The following is a 24,322-nucleotide window of genomic DNA, read 5'->3' as shown; positions in this document are numbered from 1 at the left end:
AATTCCAGTTACTTGGGAGGCTGAGGCAGGGAAATCACTTGAGCCCGGGAGGCGGAGGTTGCAGTGAGCCAAGATTGCGGCACTACACTCCATCCTGGGCGACGGAGTGAGACTCTGTCTCAACAACAACAACAAAAAAAACTGACCAACTATTCAAGGATCATCAGACCTTTGAGGAACGCTTTCAACAGTAAAGAGAGGGACCAAAACAAACAGGCCAGAGGAGGAAAACAGGACTCAGCGGAAACAGAGATAATACAGGCAGTAAAAGACACTTTCAAATATTCTTAGGGAGATAAGATTTTACACCATAAAATAAGACTCAATTCCTCTGATGAAGAAGGGAAGGAAGATAGGGAGAGAGGCAGGGAGAAAAGGAGGGAAGAAAGCAAGGAAGAAGAAAAGGAAAGGAGGGAAGAAAAAAGGAAAGGAGGCAGGGAGAAAGGAAGTTAGAAAAATTAATGATTCAATCTGAGGAAACTGATTTAAAAAATAAAAAAGAAAAGACAAAACAAAGAAAAATTAGATAACGAGAGGTGCTTTTGGAAATTAAAAATGGAGATGAAGTAAAAAAAAAGATAAGAAAATTAAACTATCAGTCCAACAACATCAAATTAAAGAGTTCCCAAAAGAGAGAACAGGCTCATGCCTGTAATCTTAACACTTTGGGAGGTGGAGGTGGAAGCAGGCACAGATCCCTTGAGCCCAGAAGTTCGAGACCAGCTTGGGCAACATGGTGAAACCCCATCTCTACAAAAAATACAAAAATTAGCCAAGTGTAGTGGCGCACACCTGTAGTCCCAGCTACTTGGGAGACTGAGGTGGGAGGATCGCCTGAGCCTGGGAAGAGGAGGGTGCAGTGAGCTTAGATTACACCACTGCACTCAAGCCAGGGCAACAAAGTGAGACCCTGTCTCAAAAAAAAAACAAAAAAAAAACCTTAGTGATCACCATAAGTGAACTTCCTTACATTGCAAACCTAAAAGGCAAACGATTTAGCTAGTTAGCAGAAGATTCTTTGGGACTTTTAGAGGTTGAGAAGGTTTAATAGGGTAGGAAAGAAAGGTTGTGAGAGAAGAGACAGGAAAGGAGACCATAAAAACTTAGAATGAGGATCATCATAAGATGTAAGAAAAATAAAAGTAAAAAAAGATATCTGTGTATTAAAAAAAAAAAAAGCAGCAGCAGCAGCTGAGTGTGGTGGTGAGAGCCTGTAGTACCAGCTATTCAGGAGAATGAAGCAAGACGATCACTTGAATATAAGAGTTCGAGTTCAGCCTGGGTAACATAGTAACACACCACCTCTAAGAAAGAGGGGTGGGTGGGAGTATATTATCTTTGGTGTATTTAAGTCAATACTTCTTTATAAATTTTTTGTATCATTTTCCATTTTTTAGGCCACTTATTAGATGGAATAAAACTTTGTTCCTATGTAACAGGTTAGCAAAAGCCTTTTGACATTTCTTACATAAAATAAAAAAAAAAAAAAAACAAGCAATAAAATCTTAAGATGAAATCCTGTTCCCAAATTTCTAGAGGCTATAACAAAGGTCATCTAACTTATTAAACCAAAATCTGGGTCAGAAAATATCCAGTAGGTGTTACTGTTACCACACCGTACAGTTTCAGTTAGGAAGATTCATTTATTCAACTTTCTGAAACTATGAAAAAACTGTAATAGTAGTGAAACTTTTTAAAAGGGGGAAGGGAGGAATGCCAAATAACCACTAGGGGGAGAGTCATTTCATTTAAATTAAAGCCCAGGAAAAAAAATCTTCAAAGTTAAAATTACTAACGCTGTTGAACAACTTAAAAGGTATCTGCCTTTTTTTAAACATCTGGCTCCTATGACAATTTTAAAAGTAAAAACTTAAAGAATACCTCTTTCTATATTTTAAAACCAAAACCAATTACTTTTCTACCCTGAAATTATAATAATCATTTGCAGACTAAAGTAATTTTCAACTACACCTCAAATAAAATAATAGTATGTTGCAAGGGAATCATGAAACATGCCAGAAATGTTAGGCCTAATCAGCCTGCCCTACACGTCTATCTCTTGTTTACACCTGAACCTATTCATTAGCACTACCTTTCCTTATCAATCCATGTTTTCTTTTCTTTCTTTCTTTTTTCTTTTTTTTTTGAGACAGAGTCTTGCTTTGTTGCCCAGGCTGGAGTGCAGTGGCACGATCTCGGCTCGCTGCAAGCTCCGCCTCCCAGGTTCACGCCATTCTCCTGCCTCAGCCTCCCGAACAGCTGGGACTACAGGTACCTGCCACCACGCTCAGCTAACTTTTTGTATTTTTAGTAGAGACGGGGTTTCACCGTGTTAGCCAGGATGGTCTCGATCTCCTGACCTCGTAATCCGCCCGCCTCGGCCTCCCAAAGTGCTGGGATTACAGGCGTGAGCCACCGCGCCCGGCAATCCATGTTTTCAACTGCATCAAATGGAGAAAATCACAGGAAAAATAACTAAACATATAACCATCATTATTGTCCTTAGCTTGGCACATCAATATGTAAATGTCACTTCCTTAGGAAGTGATATTCTTTAGTTCAATGAATGGCAGACCCAGATAAGTATTCAAGAAAGTCATACGTGAAAATGTTAACTATAAGAACAGATGATCAATCACTATTCTTTTGAAACTCATCGTGTAAATAAAAAGGTAAAATTTTGATTAACTTAGTGGTTCTCTTATGAAGGTATAATAGAAAAGAAACCCATGCTTAAGATCTCAAAAGGTATAGAATCCAATGTATTTATTCATAAGGATAACGAAAAGATATGCAGGAAACATACAAATTAGGAGCTCTTTATCATTGTTATTAATTTGATTTTCACACAGAAAGACGTTAAATGTAACAGAAAATGATACCCAATTGTATTTAGCAATTTAAACAGCAAAGTACAGAAGAATAAAATGCCTCAGATTTTACCCGTTTATCCAGTGTTCTTTCCCTTACAAAGCCAAGCAGCTGATCATTTACTAAGGCCAGGTCCCTCTTGGCAGCTGTTATTATAGTAACAATAACATCATGACGAATAGCTTCTTCTGGATCATGTGATCTAACCTTTAAATATTCTGTAATAAGAGAAAAAAACTCAGGCTAAATGTTAGCTATGTAATTTGTCATGATTTAGAATGGCAAGAAAAGAACAGAAATACATTAAGTTTTTGTCCATGCTAAAGCAATGTTTGTAAAATATGGCATGAAATTAAATCATGTTATTTTTACAGCAGCAGTACTCTACTGTAATCACAAAACTGCACTTAAAACTCCAAAGTTGGCCAGGTGTGGTGGCCCACAACTGTAATACCAGCACTTTGGCAGGCTGGGGCAGGCAGGTCGCACAAGCTCAAGAGTTCATACCAGCTTAGGCAACATGGCAAAACCCCATCTCTACAAAAATTATCAAATAAAAAAACTCATTGGCCAGAAGTGTAGTGGCCCGCCCCTGCAGTGCCAGCTACTTGGGGGGCTAAGGAGGGAGGATAACTTGAGCCCAGAGGTCAAGGCTGCAGTGAGCCAATACCAAGCCACTGCACTCCAGCCTGGGTAACAGTGTGAGGCCCTGTATCAAAAATAAAATAAAATAAAATAAAAGACCTCACAGTTACATCTTTTTTATTTTTATTTTTTGTTGTTGAAACAGAGTCTCACTCTGTCACCCAGGCTGGAGTGTAACAGAGCGATTTGGGTGCACTGCAACCTCCGCCGCCCAGGTTCAAGCAATTTTCATACCTCAGCCTCCGAGTAGCTTAGATTACAGGCATCTGCCACCATGCCTGGCTAATTTTTGTATTTTTAGTAGAGATGGGGTTTCACCATGTTGGCCAGGCTAGTCTTGACCTCCTGGCCTCAAGTGATGCACTGCCTTGGCCTCCCAATGTGCAGGGGATTACACGCGTGAGCCACCATGCCCATAGTTACATTTTAATAATGTATTTTCATCAGTTATCCTGGAAAAGTCAACTCACAATGCAGTATCTGATCTATGTCAGCTTGAATTTCAGTTACAAATTAAAAGGCTTAAAAGAAAAACAGTGAAAATGCTCATGGCAATTTAGCTGATAGGTATATACCTGCAAATTACACAATATAAAATCAGAGTATTTCATACTCTCTTTAAAAATTCTTAAATAATTTATAATACAAACTATATCTAAACAAAAAAAATGTTGTTTCCCCTGTTCTTTTTGGTAAATAACAGCCTGTTGATAAAAACCACTTATGTGCTGCTACCAAACAGGTAGATTTAAATGCTCTAGATTCAAAAGAATGAAAAATTCTAGTCTAGTGCAGAAGATAATCATGCTCCCACTTATTATTAAATGCCACTATATTTAATTAAATAGACACAATGATTTCTACCCAAATCCAATGTCTTAAGAAATACACTACTTCCTTAAATTATGATTTTCAAAAAATTTCAAAGGATTAAAATATGAAGATTTTAAGCTGGACATTGTAGCACCCGCCTGTAATACTCGGGATGTCAAAGTGAGAGGTCACTTGAGCCCAGGAGTGAAAGCCTTTCTCTTAAAATAAACAAACAAAGAGATTTTAAATGTAATTTTATTACATGAACATGAAATCATTTCTTAGTGCACAACAAATGAAAACCTGAGACCATACCAGAGTTAAAACCTACTTGGAAAGTGAAGTTAGGTCACAAGTCATATCTACAATATAGTTGTATGATTATGCTAATATCTGTAATAAACCAGCTAGCTTACCTGTGAGATCCTTCGCTAAATCTGGGTGATTCATTAAACAATGACTGGCAAATTTCACACTTTCTAATCTCACAGGAACATGAATGTCATTAAATCTACATAGAAAAAGATTGCTAAACATTAATTGTAAGACAAAATAATTACTCTCAAATCAGGTATATCTAACATGAAAATACTTATACACAACAATAGTTACCGATTAGAAAATTTGTTACGAGCTAAGGTATTCTGAAGAAAGAATATAAAGTACACTATAAGGTGAAAGGACACAATTTCACAAAAACATTTTCATAAACAGAATTTCTTTACCATGCTAAAACTAACAAAAAACAGTATAAACAATCACATCCCTCAACCCAAACTATACACTTTATGGAGTTAAAATCTGAGAGCTTAATATTATGCTACAAAGTAAAAAACATTCAAAACACAAAATCAGTTTGAAGAATAAGTTTATAGGAGATTCCAGGCACGGTGGCTGACACCTGTAATCATAGCACTTCGGGACGCGGAGACAGGTGGATTGCTTGAGGCCAGAAGTTTAAGACCAGCCTGGCATACATGGCAAAACTCTGTCTCTACAAAATATACAAAAATTAGGCAGACATGGTAGCATGCCCTTGTAGTCCCAGCTGCTACTCAGGAAGCACTCAGGAGTTCAAGATCAGCCTTGAAAACACAGCAAAGCCGTGTCTCTACAAAAAAACACAAAAATTAGCCGGGCATGGAGACATTCGCCTGTAGTCCCAGCCACTTGGGAGGGTGAGATGGAAGGACTGCTTGAGCCCAGGAGGTCGAGGCTGCAGTGAGCCATAATTGTGCCACTGCACTCCAACCTGGGTAACAGACCCTGTCACAAAACAAAACAAGACAAAAGGTTTATATGAGACAAACACTGGGGAACTTGAGGTAGAGAGCAAACCATATATAAGGGGCAGATCTGTAAGTTCAAAGATGAGTGCAGAAAATGTGTTACTAGATCAGGCATGGTGCCTGTAATACCAGCTACTCAGGAGGCCGAGGCAGGAGAATTGCTTGAACCCGGGAGGCAGAGGTTGCAGTGAGCAGAGATCACGTCACTGCACTCCAGCCTGGGCGACGCAGTGAGACTCTGTCTCAAAAAAAAAAAAAAAAAAAAAGTGTGTTGCACTGTCTCACCATGTAAGTTTCTTTTGGCCAGCACCAACTTGTATTACAATGCTCTTTTAAAGGTCTAGTATACGTAAGAATTCAATTAACATACAACACAATATGTAGACTCAAAAATGCACATGTTGGCCGGGCGTGGTGGCTCACACCTGCAATCTCAGCACTTTGGGAAGCCAAGGTGGGCGGATCACGAGGTCAGGAGATGAAGCCCATCCTGGCTAACACGGTGAAACCCCGTCTCTACTAAAAATACAAAAAATTAGCCAGGTGCAGTGGCGGGCGCCTGTAGTCCCAGCTGTTCGGGAGGCTGAGGCAGGAGAATGGCGTGAAACCGGGAGGCAGGAGAATGGCGTGAAACCGGGAGGCAGGAGAATGGCGTGAAACCGGGAGGCAGAGCTTGCAGTGAGCCAAGATCACGCCACTGCACTCCAGCCTGGGTGACAGAGCAAGACTCCGTCTCAAAAAAAAAAAAAAAAAAAAAAAATTCACATGTTAAGGATAAGGTAAGGAACCCTCAAATTTAAAACAGATTATTAGGCAACTTTTAAAATATACTGATTAATGATAAATAATGTGATCAGAAATAGCTGGAAATATTTTTATTTTTGAAATGATCTCATAAAATAACCAAGTAAACAAAAGTTGTTTAATAATAAACGTCTTAATGTCTATAGCCTCTTTCTTACCTAGATATAATTTTCATATGTTAATAAAATCTTGCATTTAGGATTTATAATTCTCTGGCTGGCAGAGAAAAATTATACATTATTAATGATCAAGTAATTACAAAGTATAAAAACACAACGCTATAATTATGGAAAATAATACTGCAGACTATGACTTGTTTCTATGAATCAGAGACACCACTACAGTTAGCAGTGAGTGTAAAATAATGTGTCAGAAACTTATATCGGGTGATTTCATTTTTATAAGTAACCCAAGTGAAAAATGAAGCCTTCCTTTTTTGCTTAAATGATTTACAAAAAATATTTGATGTCCATCCTGGGATAGGGAATTCCTCCCCCATAACTTTGAAAGTGCAGTTGCTTCATTCCCACCATTCAAAATTCTCATCACATTTAGTTATACAAATATTTAGCATTTATTCCTATAAGACCTTCAAAATGGCATGTTCTGGGCAAGTAACTGCTAAAATAGCAGTATGGCCTTGTCAGAGATTTCTCAGAACCCAGGATTAGTATGAGAACTATTGGCTGGGTGCGGTGGCTCACGCCTGTAATCCCAGCACTTTGGGAGGCCGAGGCGGGCAGATCACGAGGTCAGGAGATCGAGACCATCCTGGCTAACACAGTGAAACCCCGTCTCTACTAAAAACACAAAAAATTAGCCAGGAGAAATGGCGGGCGCCTGTAGTCCCAGCTACGCGGGAGGCTGGGGCAGGAGAATGGCGTGAACGCCGGGGGGCGGAGGCTGCAGTAAGCCGAGATTGTGCCACTGCACTCCAGCCTGGGCGACAGCGAGACTCTGTCTCAAAAAAAAAAAAAAAAAAAAAAAAAAAGAGAACTATTATGGTGAATTTACATCAAGAAAAATTCTGGCACCAACTACTGAATCAGTTGAACTAAATAACGGAGAATCTCAAAAATCTACAGAGTATTAATAGTAAATATCTACTTTCCAATCGGCTTTTAAAGCAAAACAGGTAAATGGAATGCAAGGAGAAATTTCATGAATTTCATAAATTTGCCAACACTACTATCAAGCCAAATAGAATTTAGTCATTCTAAGCTCTTGAGAAGAAACATTAAAAACTATCTGAGTTAAGGGCAATCATATTTTCCACTTAAAAATCATACAATTATACCAAATTAGTTAAAACACACCATACAATGTGTTCAGATAAGTTACAGACCCAAAAGACATGCACTAGTAAATGAAAAAGTTGGTAGGCTGACAAATGGCACAGGTTCTTAAATTTGGATCAGTATGTATTCAGTTTCATGATTTAAAAATCTTAAGACTTAGAATATACTGCAATGCTGTCTATTTATTCTAATGACTTTCTTTCTTTTTTTTTTGAGACAGAGTCTCACTCTGTCACTCAGGCTGGAATGCAGTGGCTCGATCTCAACTCACTGCAACCTCCGCCTCCCGGGTTCAAGGATTCTCCCGCCTTAGCCTCTTGAGTAGTTGCGGTTACAGGTGCCGGTCACCACCCCTGGTTAATTTTTGTGTTTTTAGTAGAGACACCATGTTGGTCAGGCTGGTCTCCTCAAATCCTGTTCTCAAGTGATACGCCCACCTCAGCCTCCCAAAGTGCTGGGATTATGGGCATGAGCCACCATGCCTGGCCATGACATTATTTTAACACAAAGAAGTTAAAAAGTGTTACACAGATAAAATACTAAGCTTTCTTCATAAAAAATTTTTCCTACAATTTATTCCATAAGAAGGATGGCAACATAGATGACAATGAAACCAACATCTATTAATGAAAGTTTTGATATGTACAGTTTTAATCAAGTGGACGGCACCCTATTTTCCAAAATATAAACATCAGAATTATATGTTCTCTTACCGTCCAAGAAAACATTGCCAAAGAGGACGATTCTGTGTTGCCAAATCAGAATCTTTGGAGCCAAACAATTTAGCTAGAAGTCGAACAACAGCTAATCGCTCTTCTCCATCATTGCTCTAAGAAGGGAAAACAGAAAGTGAAGCCTAAGCTTTATTCACCAGATTACACAAAATATCTTGAAACATTCTCAAGAAGATACAATTTCATATTTCTGCTTATAACTGTAAGAAGTTTAAAATATCATATGTCCTCATTTACTATGCAGAAATTGATTTGATTTCATGTTAGATCATCTGGGTTTTTGCTCTTATTTCACACCCTCCCAACTGCTAATTTATGTCTACTTCACTGATTAATTGCATTCTATACATTGGTTATGGACACTGTACAAATATGAGACATACAATTCACTTCTAACATTAAGAACACTATAAAAACGTCTATGAAGGACAAAGTTACAGTTACCACCCTAATAAGCTTACTTTATAGGAAATCTGCAATTTATGTTCCAACATAAACACACATCAATTAAAGTTTTGATATACAAAGTTGTTTTTTTTTTTTTTTTTTTCTTTTTTTTGAGGAGTCTTGCTCTGTCTCCCAAGCTAGAGTGCAGTGGCACATCTCAGCTCACTGCAACCTCTGCCTCCCAGGTTCAAGAGATTCTTCTGCCTCAGCCTCTCAAGTAGCTGGGATTACAGGCGCCCACCGCCGCACATTTTTAGTAGAGATGGGGTTTCACCATCTTGGCCAGGCTGGTATCGAACTCCTGACCTCGTGACCCACCCGCCTCGGCCTCCCAAAGTGCTGGGATTATGGGCATGAACCACCATGCCTGGCCGATACACAAAGTTTTAATGAAGGATCCCCTATGACTGGAGAATACGACACTATAGAATTTCATGATTCATAGAAACTCATTTTAATAGCAACGCAAGAATCAAAAGACGATCTGAAGTCAGCTTAAATACTATAAAAAAGGAAAACTTCATTGTTTTCTAGTAAGATTATCTCATTTTCTTATCCCGAAACAGTATGTGCGATAAAAATTCTGTTCCAGTTTCAGCAGTGATGCCATGCTTTAATGTAAAATAAGTTATTCTGAAACCATATGGTGTGTGAAACATTTCAAAAATCATATTCACTAGAAAAATAAACACAATACCTAAAAGCAACTGCTAATTTTTTTTAGGCGTTCAAATACAGTATGTGGCTAAAGCAATACCAGATACCCAATAAACAAAATACTTTTGGAAAAGAGAAGTAAAAATAGAAAAATAAAGACCACAGGATAAAATCTTTTCCTTATGAATGTTTTAACGCTCAAGAACAGGGGTTTTGTGGGTAAAACAGGCACACTTAACCAATGTAAAAATGAAAATTACATCAAGTATTAACTATTTTAATTATAAATGACAAAAATGATTTTTTTTTTAAAAAGAGGTAGAGTCTTGCTCTGTTGCCCAGGCTGGAGTGCAGTGGCAGGATCATGGCTCACTGCAGCCTTGAACTCCTGGGCTCAAGTGATCCTCCCACCTTAGCCTCCTGGGTAGCTGGACATACAAGTGTGCATCACCACACCACACTGGCTAATTTTTTATTTTTCTATAGAGACAGAATCCTACCATGTTGACAAGGTTGGTCTTGAACTCCTGGCCTCAGGCAAGCCTCCTACCTCAGCCTCCCAAAATGCTGGGATTACATGGACATGAGGTACCACATCCGGCCTGATTTTTTTTTTTTTTTTTTTTTTTTTTTTTGGTGAGACGAGGTCTGGGTCTGGCTCTATCACCCAGGGTGGAGTACAGTGGAGCAACCTCGGTTCACTGTAACCTCAGCCTTCCAGGCTCAAGCCATTCTCCCACCTCAGCCTCCTGAGTAGCTGGGACTACGGGTGTGTGGCAATACGCTTGGCTAATTTCTGTATTTTTTGTAGAGATGGGGTGTCACCATGTTGCCCAAGCTGGTCTCAAACTCCTGGGTTCAAGAGATCTGCCTGCCTCCACCTCCCAAAGTGCTGGGATTACAGGTATGAGCTACCGCACTTGGCCCAGCCTGATTTTCTTTGACAAAATTTTTCTCAAGCAAAGTGCACAACCTTCTAATAAGTTCAATTTATTAGCCAATATGATTTATTTCTTAAAGAAAAAGTAATCTATCCCTTAAATATGAAAAAATATATGGAAATTTTATTCTAATAGCAAGTAACTTTTAGTAGATCAGTGATTATTTCAAAAGAGGTGACGTTTCACATCTATAAACTACAGAAGTAAAACTAACTGAAAACTTGCCCGTCTACTATTTGTAAAAGTCAAAATATATTCTTGACCAGGCTCAGTGGCTCATGCCTGTAATCTCAGTAATTTGAGGCCAAGGCAGGAGAACTGCATGAGGCCAGAAATTTGAGACCAGCCTGGGCAACACAGTGAGAACCCGTCTCAAACAAACAAACAAAAAATTACCAGGCATGGTGAGGTACACCTGTAGTCCCAGCTCCTCAAGAGACTGAGACAAGAAAGGCCGGGCACTCCAGCCTGGGCGACAGAGCGAGACTCCGTCTCAAAAAACAAAAAAAAAAGAGACTGAGACAAGAGGATCACTTGAGCCCAAGAGTTCAAGGCAGTATTAAACTTTTACAAATAGCAGAGGGGCAAGAATTACGAATTACTTGCTCAGTTGTCTATAAAAAACAGATACACCATTTTTAGGACAGTCAAATTTCTGTCCTTAATCTGTGCCATGAAAAGGTCATAAAATTGTAAGCAATACCATATGAGGATTCCATTTAAAATATTTTGATGTTCTAAAACATATCAATCTAATAAAGGATACCATTTAATACCAACATGTATTATAAATTTCTAAGATAATACCATTTTTCCTATCTATTGCTTGTGTCACTGTGATTATCAGTAGATATTTAACAATTAGAAGTATTATAATTTTGTGGCCAGGCATGGTGGCTCACGCCTGTAATCCCAGGACTTTGGGCAGCCGAGGTGGGCAGATCACAAGGTCAAGAGATTGAGACCAGCCTGGCCAACATGGAGAATCCCCATCTCTACTAAAAACAGAAAAATTATATGGGCATGGTGGTTTGCACCTGTAGTCCCAGCTACTCGGGAGGCTGAGGCAGAAGAATCGCTTGAACCCGGGAGGCGAAGGTTGCAGTGAGCCGAGACTGCACCATTGCACACCAGCCTGAGCAATAACAGCGAAACTCCATCTCAAAAAAAGAAAAAAAGATAAATTGAAGTCACACTTTATTCTTCTACAGTTACAGAAAAATTATGCAGTATACATTTTTCCTGGAAAGTTTAAAGGGCATGAAAATTGGTCAATTTTACATTGTGCCTGCTCTAGAAATAAGAAAGAAAAATAAAAAAAAAAAAAAAGAAAATTGGTTAATCTTACCTTTAGTTTGAATTCAAGCTGTGGCATGACAGATAATAATAAATGAGGATCTATAGCAAAAAGTTCCTGAATCAGATCAAATACATGTTCTGACAAATCACTTACTGATGATCTTCCCAGCACCAGGACTTGATTGAAAAACTGTAAGAGATATTAAAAACAAAAATAAAACATCCAGTTCATTTAAAAACATGGATACCTTTTTAATAAACATTTTTTATAAATAATTTAATTAGGCATTACATATACAACTGAAGGAGATGATACAAACAGATGTGTGATTACTAATATATAATAAGACAGTCATCTAAACAGCAGAAAAAATAATTTCCTAATAATATCAAATCATGAATGTTACAAGGAGAAAAGCAAAAAAAAAAATTGTTTTGTTGGGTGTATTTCAAATAAGGACATTTCTAGGAATCTTTGTTTTCATTAAAACAATTTAGACAGTCTGTGTTGTTCATTACAAAGGATTTTAGAAAAAATTCCTTGTACCAGAGAAAAATTACAAAGTCTCAATCTTTGATTTTTTTTTTTTCTTTTTATGAGATGGAGTCTGGCTCTGTCGCCCAGGCTAGAGTATGGTGGCGTGATCTCGGCTTACTGCAACTTCCACCTCCGAGATTCAAGCAATTCTCCTGCCTCAGCCTCCTGAGTAGCTGGCATTATAGGAACCCACCACCATGCCCAGCTAATTTTTGTATTTTTAGCAGAGACAAGGTTTCACCATGTTGGCCAGGCTGGTCTCGAACTCCGTACCTCAGGTGATCTATAGGCCTCGGCCTCCCAAAGTACTGGGATTACAGGCGTGAGCCATTGTGTCTGGCCTCAACCTTTGATTTTTAAAAAAATCAAAGGCACAGCGGCACATGCCTGTAATCCCAGCAATTTGGGAAGCCAAGGCATGACAATCTTGAGCCCAGGAGTTGGAGACCAGCTTGGGCAACACAGCGAGACCCTTGTTTCTGTAAAAAATAAAAAAATTATCTGGATGTGGTAGTGCATGCCTACAGCCCCAGCTACTGAGGAGGCCATGGCAGGGGGACCATTTAAGCCCCAGGAAGTCGAGGTTGCAGCGAGTTGTGATCACACCATTGCACTCCTCCTGCATGGTGGACAGAACAAGACCCTGTCTCAAAAAAAAAAAAAAAAAAAAAAAAAAAAATCAGAAGAATTTTTCCATGAGTTTAGTAACAAAGAGTATTTGAAGGTGAAGGATTTTTTGTTGTTGTTGGGTTGGTTCTTTTAATACTCAGAGAAAGTAAAATATGACAAAAGAATAAAAAGTTGGTAATACAAAAGCTGATTTTTTTTTAAATGCTAGACAGAAATAAAGAGTATACAAGGCCAAGAGCACAAATTAAAAGATACCAGCACTGCACACCACCACTGCCAAACATGCAGAAGAATTAAATTTTTAAATTGCCTCGGGGCAATTGTATGCAACTGATACAAGCATACATTTCTGGTAGTATCATAATTTGAAAAGCAGCATGAATTAAGTTAGAAAATATTCATTATTGGCAAGGCATGGTGGCTCACGCCTGTAATCGCGTACTTTGGGAGTCCGAGGCAGGCGGATTACCTGAGGTCAGGAGTTCAAGACCAGCCTGGCCAACATGGTGAAACTCCAACTCTACTAAAAATATAAAAATTGCCAGGGTGTGGTGGCACTCAGAAGGCTGGAGCAGGAGAATTGCTTAAGCCTGGGAGGCGGAGGTTGCAGGGAACTGAAATCGCACCACTGCACTCCAGCCTGGGCAACAGGGCGAGACTCCATCTCCAACCATTCCCACCGGATAACAGTAATATCAAAAAATTCATATTTACTATGCAGACACTGAAAATAATGAAGACAGTTTTATCAAAATATATGCATATGCACCACAAAAAAGCACAGAATACTACTTCTGAAAGGATAGAAGAAAACCTAATGGGGATGGTTATTTCTGAGAATTGAGAAATGTATTCAAGGCTGAAGACAAATACTTCTTTAGTACTATTATTCTTTAATCTGTTTAAATATTAATTTAGTAATCCAAGTAATACTAATAGGATAACATTTAAATTAAAAGCCTCATTTGGATTTTTATCCATGGAAAATAATTCAACAATATATAAATGTTAGATTCACAAAGATGATTAGGAAAGGAAAGAAACGCTGAAAAGACCTAGATCTATGACAATAAGGAAATATGTATCAAGAAACATTTATAGTCATTCTTTTTTTTTTTTTTTTTTTTTGAGACAGAGTTTCGCTCTGCCGCCCAGGCTGGAGTGCAGTGGCGCAATCTCGGCTCACTGCAAGCTCCACCTCCCAGGTTCACGCCATTCTCCTGCCTCAGCCTCCCGAGTAGCTGGGACTACAGGCGCGTGCCACCTCGCCCGGCTAATTTTTTTTTGTATTTTTAGTAGAGACGGGGTTTCAGCGTGGTCTCGATCTCCTGACCTCATGATCCGCCCGCCTCGGCCTCCCAAAGTGCTGGGATTACAAGCGTGAGCCACCGCGCCCGGCCTAGTCATTCTTATATATTTAAAAAGAATGTCAAAATATGTCAATACAAATATGACAATCAAAATTTTACATAAAATAGCCGGGTGCAGTGGCTCACGCCTGTAATCCCAGCACTTTGGGAGGCTGAGGCGGGCAGATTACGAGGTCAGGAGATCAAGACCACCCTGGCTAACACGGTGAAACCCCGTCTCTACTAAAAATACAAAAAATTAGCCGAGTGTGGTGGTGGGTGCCTGTAGTCTCAGCTACTCGGGAGGCTGAGGCAGGAGAATGGCATGAACCCAGGAGGCGGAGCTTGCAATGAGCCGAGATTGCACCACTGCACTCCAGCCTCAGGGACAGAGTGAGACTCTGTCTCAAAAAAAAATTTTTTTTTTTTTTCATAAAGTATGTGGGAAAATAGTTATAAATATGAGCAAATGAACAATGGAATTAGTTGCTATAAGATAGTGAGATTGCAAACTTTTTTTCCAAATTATTGATTCTTTTAGGAAAAACAAAAAAACCCAGAACAAATTCCTCAGTAAAGCTTTTTTTAACTATTACTATATAGCAACTATCACAATCTTTCATTACTGAAAGTATTTAAATGTTTGCCAAAAACGACAGCCAAAACAACCAAACTATTTTCTAAATAAATCTCTGAAATCGTAAAAAAAATAAAGGAAGAAACATTACAGGACTTCAGAAGAATGACCCAAACGAAACAAAGAAAAAAATATACAAAGAGAGACACAGAGACCCAAGGATAAAGATGTAGAGAAAAAATGAAAGAGATCAGCATTATCTGGGAGACAATGAAATAAACATAAATACAAATGCAGATAAGGGGATGGGAGTTGCAGACAACTTTTCTTATGGTAATATCCACCCTTTAAAAACAATGTCATGAAACTTATGTTGCATTTCTCTAACCTTGATCACATTTGGACATAAGTTCTTTTATATTTATAAGCCAAATAAACTTTTATGTAAGAGGTTCTAATAAATTAGTACAATAGATTAAGAATTAGAAAATACAGAATAAACATAGAAAGAAATACATACATTGGCAATGCATGCCTCAATAGTCTGGACTGTTCTTTTCAATAGCACTTTTGCAAGGTCAAAGGACTGTTTATTTAAGTTCTGAAAAATAATAAAAACATGGAAAGTTACAAATGAATGTTAATTTATGAGATAGTAACATTAGAATACTGTAGTTTTCAAATCTGTAATAAAATATGAATTTTGCTTCACTAAAATATGAAGCAAAAATAAAAATAACTGAGTTCTCTTCAAGGTTTTGCCAAATATCCTCTAGTCAAGTAGTCTTAAATGCAGACGTTGCAAATTGAACTCATTTATTAATCAAAAACTAAAATGGATTAGTTAGCAAAAGCACAACACTATATTAAGTTTTATTAAACTCAAAACAGACCTAATGCTTTTTGGTTTTATCTGTTAACCAATGTAAACTGACAACTACACCCATGTATCTTAAACACATACACTCCCCGATCTAATACAACAGGCTCAATTATTTCAATGTTTAATCAATGCATGCCCTGGAGAAGAGTAGACCTGGTGTTTCAAATAAAAAGGGTTCTTGATCAATTGTATTTTTGAAATGCTTAATACTATGCTCCCGCTTCAAGAGTCCCAGTGTACTCAAATAAATTAAAGGATCTGAGAAGGACCTTAGAAAATATATATTTAATTTTTTTTAAATGCCTGAAAAGGGAATTCTTGTTTTGAATAATACCTATTAACATTGCTATATCTTGAAGTTTTGGACCAAACAGATTCATTCACCATCATCTCACGCCTCTTCCAAAATGAGGCTAGGAAACCCTACACTCTAGGCCAGGGGTCAGCAAACTTTTTCTATGAAGGGCCACATGGTAAATATTTTAGGTTTTGTGGGTCATACATACAAATCACTGCTACAACTACACAACTCTGCTGTTGTAGCATGAAAGCAGATATAAACAAAACGAAAACGAATGAACATGGTTGTGTTCCAATAAAGTCTTACTTACATAAATAAACAATGGTCCAAATCTGATCAACAAGCCATAGCTTCTTGACCCCTGCTTTATACTTTTATTTCATTGGCAAAGGATAAGATTTGCTTAAAATTAAGTTAACATTTCTATTTCTTAAAAGAAGTCTATTTCCTACTACTAATAAAAATGCTCTCAAGCCGGATGTGGTTGCTCATGCCTGTAATCTCAGCACTTTGGGAGGCTAAGGCGGGCAGATCGCTTGAGCCCAGGGGTTTGAGATAAGCCTGGACAACATGGCGAAATCCCGTTTCTACCAAGAAAACTTAAAAAAAAAAAAAAAAAGCCAGGTATGGTAGCACATGCCTGTATTGCCAGCTACTTGGGAGGCTGAGGTAGGAGGATCACTTGAGCCCAGGAGACAGAGACTGCAATGAGCCAAGATAGTGCCGCTGCACTCCAGCCTAGGTGACAGAGTGAGACCCTGTCCCAAAAAAATACCACCAACCTACTTACCTACTATATAAAAACCAAATATACTGTCTTTGTCTGCCAAAATATACTCTCCTTTGCCGTAGTCTCAGAATTTTTATAAACTGGCTGGGCGCGGTGGCTCACGCCTGTAATCCCAGCACTTTGGGAGGCCGAGACGGGCGGATCACGAGGTCAGGAGATCGAGACCATCCTGGCTAACTCGGTGAAACCCCGTCTCTATTAAAAAATACAAAAAATTAGCCGGGCGAGGTGGCGGGCGCCTGTAGTCCCAGCTACGCAGGAGGCTGAGGCAGGAGAATGGCGTGAACCCCGGGGGGCAGAGCCTGCAGTGAGCCAAGATCACGCCACTGCACTCCAGCCTGGGCAACAGAGCGAGACTCCATCTCAACAAAAAAAAAAAAAAAAAAAAAAAAGAATTTTTATAAACTACAGAATTTTATAAACTATATTTGAATAAAATGTAAATAATATTTAGACTCAAGAGAAGAATTTAAAATTAATTATATCTTTCTGTGAATGAGTATAATTGGACAGATTTTTCCTCTAATGTCTGATAACAGGTTACTGAACCACTAGAAGAAAAGAGCAGGAGAGCAAATATCAACATTGGGGTAGGCCTGAGTAGAGCCCAGTGGTGGAGCTTGAGGGCAGCCAAATCCTTCAGATTCTTAGGAGGATCTGGTAGAGATAAATAGAAAAAGGAAACAGGGAAGAATGATACACCTCTGAATCATCCTTTTCTTCTTAACATTAACCATATAGCTTCTGCCCATATCTTTTTCTGAGAGTACCTAAGAAAAAGGTACGATACGGATTCTGAAAAGAAATCCAAACTCCTATGTTTCACATCTATGTTAAAAAGGAGGAAATACATTTCTTTTCCAAACAAAATTAATCAAAAAGACAACACCCCTAACCCCTTAAAATTCTCAGATTATTTGTGTGAATACAAAACATTTTCAGTTTCCAGAAAACAGCACTTAAATGAATGAAACTCTTACATGATATGTTAATCAATATATTTTGTAAAAATAATAGCCACAAGACTAATGTATGTTAACTTATTTTATTTGAGGTGGAGAATGGTCATGGGAACAATTACATAGGATTGCAAATGGCCATAAAACAATTGTTCATTCTTATGTGTAGCGTGACTGTTAAATATTAACCTTCAATATTTTCATACTTTACAGACCTTATGTGCAGGAATGAGGTTAATAAGAATGGAGTCCAATAATTCTTGAGTAACTCCATCACCTTCCATGATGATAGAACTCATCAAATCTAGCATGTGCATTTGTACCTTCTTATTGTGGCTATTGCTATAAAAAAAAAAAAAAAAAAAGAATAAGTAGCAGGAGGAGGAAAAGAAGAAGAGAATTCAAGCTTCCAATAGGAAATTAAACTTCCTAGTTTAAAACAACAATCTCACTCATAGGTGGGAACTGAACAATGAGAACTCATGGACACAAGAAGGGGAACATCACACTCCGGGGACTGTTGTGGGGTTGGGGGAGGGGGGAGGGACAGCATTAGGAGATATACCTAATGGTAAATGACGAGTTAATGGGTGCAGGAAATCAACATGGCACATGGATACATATGTAACAAACCTGCACATTGTGCACATGTACCCTAAAACCTAAAGTATAATAATAAAAAAATAAAAAAATAAAAATAAAACAACAATCTCACATTTAAAGGATTTTCACTTGAGGGACAGTGCCAATAATGGCAGAGAAATTTTGGCTGCTCTATTTTCTTTCTCCTTTTGTTGACTATTACAACAGCTGTAAGGTACTGTTGTATTTTATAAAAACAAAGACAAACCTAATTTCTAATAAATTACATTTTGTTCAATTCACATTTTTTTTAAAAAGAAAAGAAAAAGGCCGGGCACAGTGGCTCGGACCTGTAATCCCAACACTTTGGGAGGCTGAGGCAGGTGATCACCTGACATCAGGAGTTTGAGACCAGGCTGGCCAACATGGTGAAACCCCGTCTTTATAAAAAATAAAAAAATTAGTGAGGTGTGGTGGCAGGCACCTGGAATCCCAGTTTCTGGGGAGGCTAAGGCAGAAGAATCACTCGAAACTGGGTGGCGGAGTTTGCAGTGAGCAGAGATCATGCCACTGCACTCCAGCCTGGGCAACAGAGTGAGACTCCATATCAAAAAAAAAAAAAAAAAAAAAGAAAAAAAAAGAAAAGAAAAGGAAACAAAAAGGAAAAAAAGACCTTTAAAATAAATTAAGTCTTTACACAACTAGGATTCCAAGAGTAAATTAAATTCTGCCTAATAAAAATGTCAATTTTAGCCTGGGCAACATGGCGAAACCCTGTCTCTACAAAAAAAATAAAAATTAGCCAGCTGAGTAGCCCCAGCTACTCAGAAGGCTGATATCGGAGGATCACTGGAGCCCAGGAGGTCGAGGCATCAATAAGCCATGATTGTGCCACTGCACTCCAGCCTGGGTGACAGACCAAGACCCTGTCTCAAAACACACACACACACATGTCCATTTCAAGGAAAGGACACTTCTGCTTACATGCCCCAGATTTTTAAAGGTGATAAAATTTTAAGGAAACAAACAAAAAAGTATATGATAATAAAGGCAGACTTTTTTCAACTCCCACGCCTTAAGTCTTAATAAATTCCTCAAACTAAGATAAAAACCTATTTAAACACCCCCAAATGCATAAGCCAACATAAGCAATTACTGCTGTATCCTTGCCACTAGAAGTTTTAACTCACCAATACTGAAAATCAAAAGTTTCATCTAAAATGCTTTCAATAACTAGAAGGCTTTTCTGAAAATGTCATCTTAGTACCTCTTAAAGAATTTCAAATGGACAAATGAAAAATCAATAAAGTATAAAATATAAGGTCAAGAATCAGTTTCAAGTGCTTCCACAGTGAGGCCTGCCCTTTCTTGCTACTTTTGAACCTAGTCAGCATATGAAGAGGCCTGGGCTGGCCTCCTGAGTGGATGAGACATGTGACCCAGTACTATCACTTCAGCCCACCTCAGCCAATGGCCAGATATTGACCAGATATCCTGCCAACTGACTATAAACACAGGTGCAAATCCAACCCAAATAAAATCAACTGCCAAGCAGAACCACGAGCTAAATAAAATGGTGGCTGTCTTAAACTATCAAGTTTTAGGTTACTTTGTAATGCAGCAAAAGCTAACAAACACGAAGGTTTATATGTTCTATCATTTACTTTAAGGGCTTACTGCTAGTCAAATGCCACAGAAGTTTCTTCTCATTCTATCTTTCTACAAGCTTCTATCCTATGCCAAGCTGGAATGATCCTTTCCTGTTTGTTTCAGGATAATGTCTAATCCTACCATTCCATCTAAGGAAAAAGAAAATATGATATAGCATTCATTAAAATCTCCAGAAAACTCTGGAAATGTGCTGTTCAATATGCAAGCCATTTGCCACATATGGCTGGTGAACATGTGAAACATGAGGAGGGCCACATGTTGGAATGAAAATACTTTTGGATACAGTGGAATAAATAAAATATATTATCAATATGAATTTCACTTGTTTTTACTTTTCTATTAATGCGACTACTAGAAAACTTATGTGAGATATGTTTGCATATAATGTAATGCTCTAGAACACATCTCATAGCAGTGCTTGATTTACTATACAAAAAACAAACCAGGCTGAGTGTGGTAGCTCACACCTGTAAACCCAGCACTTTGGGAGGCTGAGGTGGGTGGATCACTTGAGGTCAAAAGTTTTAGACCAGCCTGGCCAAGATGGCAAAACTGTATCTCTACTAAAAATACAAAAATTAGCTGGGCGTGGTGGCACACACCTGTAGTCCCAGCTACTCAGGAGGCCAAGGCAGGAGGATTGCTTGAACTCGGGAGGTGGAAGTTGCAGTGAGCCGAGATGGCACCACTGCACTCCAGCATGGGTGACAGAGCAAGACACTGTCTCAAAAAAGAACAAAACAACCCACACAGAATAAAACAATAACAACAAAACCCACACACACCAAAAACAAACCAAAACAAAATAAAGAAACCCACAAACCAAAAAAACATGGGCTAAAATCAGAATTTGAGCCTCCTGTCCAGCAACTGGTCCTTGGGCAAGCCACTACACTTCCTGACTCTGGATTAGTTTCCCTATTTCTATAAAGAGAAGGCCAATTTAGGCAATGTTTAAGATTTTTTTCTAGGTCTAGAATAAGAAGTTGTCAAAGTTAGTGAGCTTAAAGACTGAGCTATTACGTCTCCCAGCACTAATGGTACATACAATATACGTAATTTCTACCTCATAATTTAATACTTCATTGTATTACTCTAAGGTTTCAGACGATTTGCTTTACAACCATATGTGGTTGCCTCTATTAGATAGTAAGTTCCTTCAAAACAAGAGCACCACTTTATACTTCTCTACTGGTCCACGGCCTCCAGGACAGACTGGGGGACTGAAGAGCCATCCAGTAAACTGATACCATAATTTAAAACTGGTAGTATAAGGTCAAAGGCAGTGTTCAGACAACAGAATTTTTACTTTCCCCTTTATGTTAAGTTTTCTAAGGAAAACAATTCCTTATAACTCTGAAATATCTTAGTGTACATGTAGAGTATACAACATCTGAATACATAATCAAGAAAAAGAGACAAACAGAAATGCTTAAAAAATAACTTACTTGATCACTGAGAAGAGAGTTCTAAAAAGCTGAATAAAAATTTCATTGCAATCTTCCAATTCAAAGCAGATGTTATATGATTTAACCCAAGCTAAATTCTTAAATAAACAAAAATAATTATTGAATTATACACATATATACAGAATAGTTATATAATAAAAAATTCAGTAAAAATTAATTTTTAGAGTTAGAAACATATTAAAGTCTATAAAGACTCAACATATAAAATTTTAAGTGTTAAATTAATCACATATTCTGACCCTGAAAAAGATATATACCTGATGTCATCAATTTTCTCAAACTGAAAAAAACTCAATATTTTTCAGTTGGTAGATATATTTACATACAAAATTTAAGAAGCAGTAAAAATCTGTTTTTAGAATAGAAAATAATAAAAATAGAAAGATAGAGGCCAGGCCCAGGGGCTCACGCCTGTAATCCCAGCACTTTGGGAGGCCGAGGCGGGCGGATCACCTGAGGTGAAGAGTTTGAGACCAGCCTCAACATGGAGAAACCTCGTCTCTATTAAAAATACAAAATTAGCTGGGCGTGGTGGTGCATGCCTGTAATCCCAGCTACTCTGGAGGCTGAGGCAGAAGCATTGCTTGAACCCGGGAGGCGGAGGTTGCAGTGAGCCAAGATCGCGCCATTGCACTGCAGTCTGGGCAACAAGAGTGAAACTCCATCTCAAAAAATAAATAAATAAATAAAGATACAAACAAAAGGTATAGTTTCAAATAATCTAAAGTTTTTCCATCAAAATATACTTTATCTCTTCAGGATAGGAAGAAAAATAAAGTAATATTTTCCTTATGAAATGTAAAAGACATTTTATTACAGGCTTTGAATAAAACAAACTCATTTTACATTACAAAGTTAACAATGAAGAATTTGCTATCATGTGAAATAATGTTAATAGTTATTAAATAAAGTTTTTTTTACCTCTAATAAATAAAAGTATCTATTAAACTGTGGACTCTTTGTATCCTCCAAACCTTTTAATTGTCTGGTAATAAACAAAAATATGTCCTGTTAAAAAAAAAAACACATTAATTTAGACACAAATATTTTTCTTTCACAACACACTAATAGTATGTAACTTTATTATTTGTGTACAAACTACAATAAAAGAAAATTCTCCTTTAGATGAATGTCTTGGGACTGGCCTAGTCCATTATTCAAAATGATTCAAAAGATCCAATCAAATAAAATTATACTCTCTAGAAGCAAAAATAAACTACAAATCTTTAGGCTTTCTCTTTCAGAGAGGACCACAGGCTCTATCTCATTATATTTTCTTCTACTATCGTGCTTTCACTTTACTCACTATCTCCACCTTGTATCGGGGCAAAAACTGTCTTCATTTTAAGGAGGTGGATATGAGTATTTCCATTACTATTTCCTACAAGTAAATAGTAATTTTTAGCCAATGTTTTGAAGTTGATGTATGATTACGAAGTTGTGTGTGAAAAAAGCCAACAGACTAGTCCAATGGTTCTATGTTTCATGATGATAGTCTTTCATTTCTTAATAAGCTTTCTTTAGAAGTTTTAACTCACAGTAGTATCAATATAATACAAAATGATTTTAGGACTATTTTTAAAGAAAGCAGTCTACAGGATTAAAATTTGCCAAGAATAAAATTATTCAAAATACAAAATCTCCTCAAGAGATCAATGTTAAGAGTTCCACAAACATTTGAACAAAGGCAGAACGACCAAGATGAGCATATAGTTTTGCATGCTGAATAACTTACAGGGGAAAATAGTCATATGAATATGTAAATTCTGGTATGCTATTATTTTAAAAAGTATCATTAATCTGCTATTTATTCTTGGAACATAGCTATCTGGGCTTTTGTGATGAATTAGCCAGAAAATTGGATTTGAGCATACAGGGACTAGTTTTGAACTACACCTTTCTATGCTTCAAATCAAACAACCAACCAATCCAGTCATTCGTGGAAATACTAACTGAATGAATAATTTTGCAACTTATGATATATTCTTAAGATGAAGAGACTAATATGAAACCTATGTTCATAAAGGTAAAATATAAAAATAAAAGTATACCTTCTGAACAGTGGTGAATGAAAAACACAATAAAATGAAAAAGGCTGTATTTACCTTAAGTTTATCATGGGAAGTATATGGAGCTTCTGGGGCATAGATACGAAAGATATCAGCCAAACAACATGCTACAAGGAGACGCACATCTTTATTGGGGTTCCTGAGGAAGAATTCAGATGCAAGATGCAAGGCTAGTGGGAGATACTGCTGTTTTTCATCTTCTGAGTCCTGATCCATATCCATAAAGGTTTTCACTACCATCTGTAAAAATGTACAAAAACACAAAATAATTAACTCCTGGAATTTAGAAATCAGTGGAGGATGTGATTTAAAAAAAAAAAAAAAAAGTCATTTCCATTAGCAATCGGTGGCCACCAGACAGTTCACAGTCAACTTTTTATAAATCTTCATTTAAGAATTTCAGAAAAGATCACAAGCATGAAACAGCTAGTCTAAAAAACCCATAAACAAGTATCAACTTCTCAGGCACATTATCTGCACCAGCACCTCATTTATGAAGAACTTAGGCCTCTTATTATTCATTTTAAATCTAGCCCAGATAGTTCCTGGCCCTATATGGACAATAAAATTCATTTGATATTTGGCAACATCATTGACTATGCTTCTTTTATATTTTATTATTAAACGTGCCTTCTTTAGGCTCCTTAAAATTGCTATTTCATTTCATGCTTTAATGAGTTTTATACTTCACAATAAAAAGTCATTT

The 24,322-nt window shown here is 37.6% G+C and overlaps 1 protein-coding gene across 1 annotated transcript in view; it reads right to left on the bottom strand.

Annotated features, from left to right (window-relative positions):
• PDS5A (PDS5 cohesin associated factor A) overlaps positions 1–24,322 on the bottom strand; it is a 164,854-nt gene that overhangs the window by 88,770 nt on the left and 51,762 nt on the right. Inside the window, exons 3-11 of the mRNA XM_003258602.4 lie at positions 23,653–23,856; positions 22,469–22,555; positions 21,527–21,624; positions 18,041–18,167; positions 15,413–15,493; positions 11,848–11,988; positions 8,434–8,549; positions 4,746–4,840; positions 2,944–3,089 (exon numbers count right to left, since the gene is read on the bottom strand). Of these exons, the coding sequence (XP_003258650.3) occupies positions 2,944–3,089; positions 4,746–4,840; positions 8,434–8,549; positions 11,848–11,988; positions 15,413–15,493; positions 18,041–18,167; positions 21,527–21,624; positions 22,469–22,555; positions 23,653–23,856 (1,095 nt within the window). The remainder of the gene's footprint in view (positions 1–2,943; positions 3,090–4,745; positions 4,841–8,433; positions 8,550–11,847; positions 11,989–15,412; positions 15,494–18,040; positions 18,168–21,526; positions 21,625–22,468; positions 22,556–23,652; positions 23,857–24,322) is intronic.

Source organism: Nomascus leucogenys, chromosome 20 (assembly GCF_006542625.1).
Source record: "Nomascus leucogenys isolate Asia chromosome 20, Asia_NLE_v1, whole genome shotgun sequence".
NCBI classification, from domain to species: domain Eukaryota; kingdom Metazoa; phylum Chordata; class Mammalia; order Primates; family Hylobatidae; genus Nomascus; species Nomascus leucogenys.
Note: the sequence above shows the minus strand (reverse complement) of the source record. Positions and strands in the feature narration are given on the sequence as shown.